Source organism: Ptychodera flava, chromosome 14, assembly GCF_041260155.1.
Source record: "Ptychodera flava strain L36383 chromosome 14, AS_Pfla_20210202, whole genome shotgun sequence".
Lineage (NCBI taxonomy): Eukaryota > Metazoa > Hemichordata > Enteropneusta > Ptychoderidae > Ptychodera > Ptychodera flava.
In genome coordinates, this window is record NC_091941.1 from 3,543,346 (window position 1) to 3,545,908 (window position 2,563).

A 2,563-nucleotide genomic window follows, 5' to 3' on the forward strand; every position below is an offset into this window, starting at 1 on the left:
CGTCACGCGTCCAAAATGTCATGACGTTGAGATGTTCACTTTTCCTTAAATTTACTTCCAGGTTCAGACGATGCTGTGTGTTTAATGTTCGGTTTCTTACCTGATAGATCGTCCAAGACTAAATGTTCTGGTAAGCACATTTTGAATCTATTCGGAGACAGAACCCGTTGTGCTGCTCCCAGAAGACTGCGCCTCACAGAACCGACAGCAGCGACGACTCTCTCCGTTCTCTCTTACAACGTTTTTGAACGTCCGTTTGAAGTGGCTTTCACTGCTCAAAAAGAACGATTGTGTCGAATCCCAAAGAAGGTGCTAGAGACATTTCCTGAACTTGACGTGATTGTGTTTCAAGAAGTGTTAATGGGCGGCTGTGCCCAAGAGTTTGGCATATCTCTTCGTGAACTCCTTGACGACAATGGATTTCGCTATTCAACAGTCACTGTTGGAGAGGGGCTGGGTGGAGCCCAACCAATAAATGGAGGGACATTTATATCATCAAGATGGCCTATCAAAGCTTCAGACACGCATGTTTTCACAGTTTTTAACAGCAATGGAACAGACTCTCTAAGCGCCAAGGGTGTCGTTTATGTCAAGATTCATAAACAGGTGCACGACGAAAGCATGATGTACAACGTCTTTGGAACTCACTTCCAAGCTTACGCTGGTGATGAGAATAACAAAGTGCGCATCGAGCAGGCTCGCCAGATGGCGCTATTCAAAGAGTCAAAGAACATCCCCCCTGAAGAGCCGGTCATATATGCCGGTGATTTCAACGCAGACTTCATTAACAACAGAGAAAACTTGGACGCCATACTTGCAGAGTCAGTTTTGAATGCAGCTATGCCTGAAAAGCTAGGGGAGCTAGATACAACATGGGACCCAACCTTGAACGACCTCCTGGTTACGGCAACTGACCCTCCTCAATGGCTTGATTATATAGTGACTTCCTTAGACCATCATCAACCCTTCAGAGCCGGACAACAAGCTTACAGACTCCAGTCGGATACTCCCATCTATATCTGCATCCCTCCAACTGTTCAACTACCATACTATATCCTCATTCCCCCAGACCCTTCAGAGTGTGTTGCAGTGTCAGACCTATCTGATCACTTCCCTGTCATTGGAAAATTTGAATTTAAACCATGATTCCTCTCTCAGAAGCCAAATTTGTAATTCAACAATAGTCATTGCAATAAAACTTTGACACAGTTAATTGTACAAAGGCAGGAAATATGATATAAGTGAATGAATATTTTTGGCAAACCCTTCTATTTTAGAGAGTTCCATTCATGAGCAACTCTTTCGAATTCCTTCTTCGTAATTAGCAAACTCTAATGAAAAGTACTTGTATCGTTAGAAAGATCACATTTCACAGTTAAATCAATAAAAATGATCAAGATCTTGTGCCAGTTGTGTTAAGCTTGTTTTTTTACATTATTATGGAGTCGTCGTGAGGAGGGAGCTTATTACGACCGAAGCATTGCCCTTTTCCGGAGTGTAGAGATTTATTACATTCCCTTACAAACGACCTTTAATTGTACGAAGAAAAATCAGTTTTCGTGACCACGCAATGAAGGATATATTTATTAAAAGCCATTAAAAAAGTACCGAGTCAGCATTTTTTGCTGGGTCTTCTACACTGGAAAATCTCGCCATTTTTTCTTAAAATATGGGTCCGTGACACCACTTTATACCAAAATGACTTCCAATTCCAAGCCTTTTGTGAAAGTTTAAAGACAATAACTGTACAATATTACGAAATGTTTGATAAAAACGTTTTATTAACCACGTACCTGATCTCCTAGCTGATCCTAGTTTTCTACGTACGGCGTCTATACGCGCTCTCGATATCGTGTGAAAGTATTTGCACTTGATCTAAACAAACCTTATTTTGGAGTTTTGGGGCTTTGTTAAATTATGACTATCGCAATGTAATACCGGAATACTGAAAGACTGAACGAAGAAATTAGAAGGAATGGACATTTTCGATCCCGAAGGAAGGGCAGTGATTAGGGACTTGTCAGTTTCTTCGGCCTGGGGGGGGGGGCGGTGGATTCATGGGGGGTGGGGGTGTCACCCTGTTTTTGACTTTGGTGGTAGGGGGTCACCATGTTTTTGAATTGTCCAATAGGGGGTCAGTGTGTTTTTTTAATTTCGACATGGCTCATACTTGCGAAAAATGCATTGTGCCAGCCACAAATTTCATCATTCAGTTGCATTTTTCGGCGCGTCCTTCGGGCGCATAACTTTAATAATAACAAGGCAGTATTGCTGAAGGCAATGAGTACTTGGGCCGTGATATAGTAATTTTGAGGACAATATATACTAGTATTCAAATATGGTCTCGAATTTTCTCCTGTCAATTAGGCATTTGATTAACTGGTTATTAAACGAAGCAATGGCATGACAACGGCAAATATGTCTAGCAACTTTTGTGGAGTTTGAGGCAGGGGTTCTTTATTTGTAGTAGAAATTGCTTGAACTCCTTAAATATTCAAATTACAGCAAATTTCTTTTGTTCTCGATGGTAGATGTCTAATAAATATTAGTATGTGCACAAATA

The 2,563-nt window shown here is 41.1% G+C and overlaps 1 protein-coding gene across 2 annotated transcripts in view; it reads left to right on the forward strand.

Moving 5' to 3' along the window:
• Nucleotides 1-1,634, forward strand: part of LOC139150621 (uncharacterized) — a 9,922-nt gene extending 8,288 nt beyond the window's left edge. Inside the window, exon 5 of one of the 2 annotated variants that reach the window (XM_070723057.1) lies at nt 62-1,633. In XM_070723057.1, the coding sequence (XP_070579158.1) occupies nt 62-1,146 (1,085 nt within the window). In that variant the 3' untranslated portion in view covers nt 1,147-1,633. Of the gene's footprint in view, nt 1-61 lie in introns of both variants that reach the window. The other variant, XM_070723058.1, reaches the window with a different exon arrangement.
• Nucleotides 1,635-2,563: the final 929 nt, after the last annotated feature.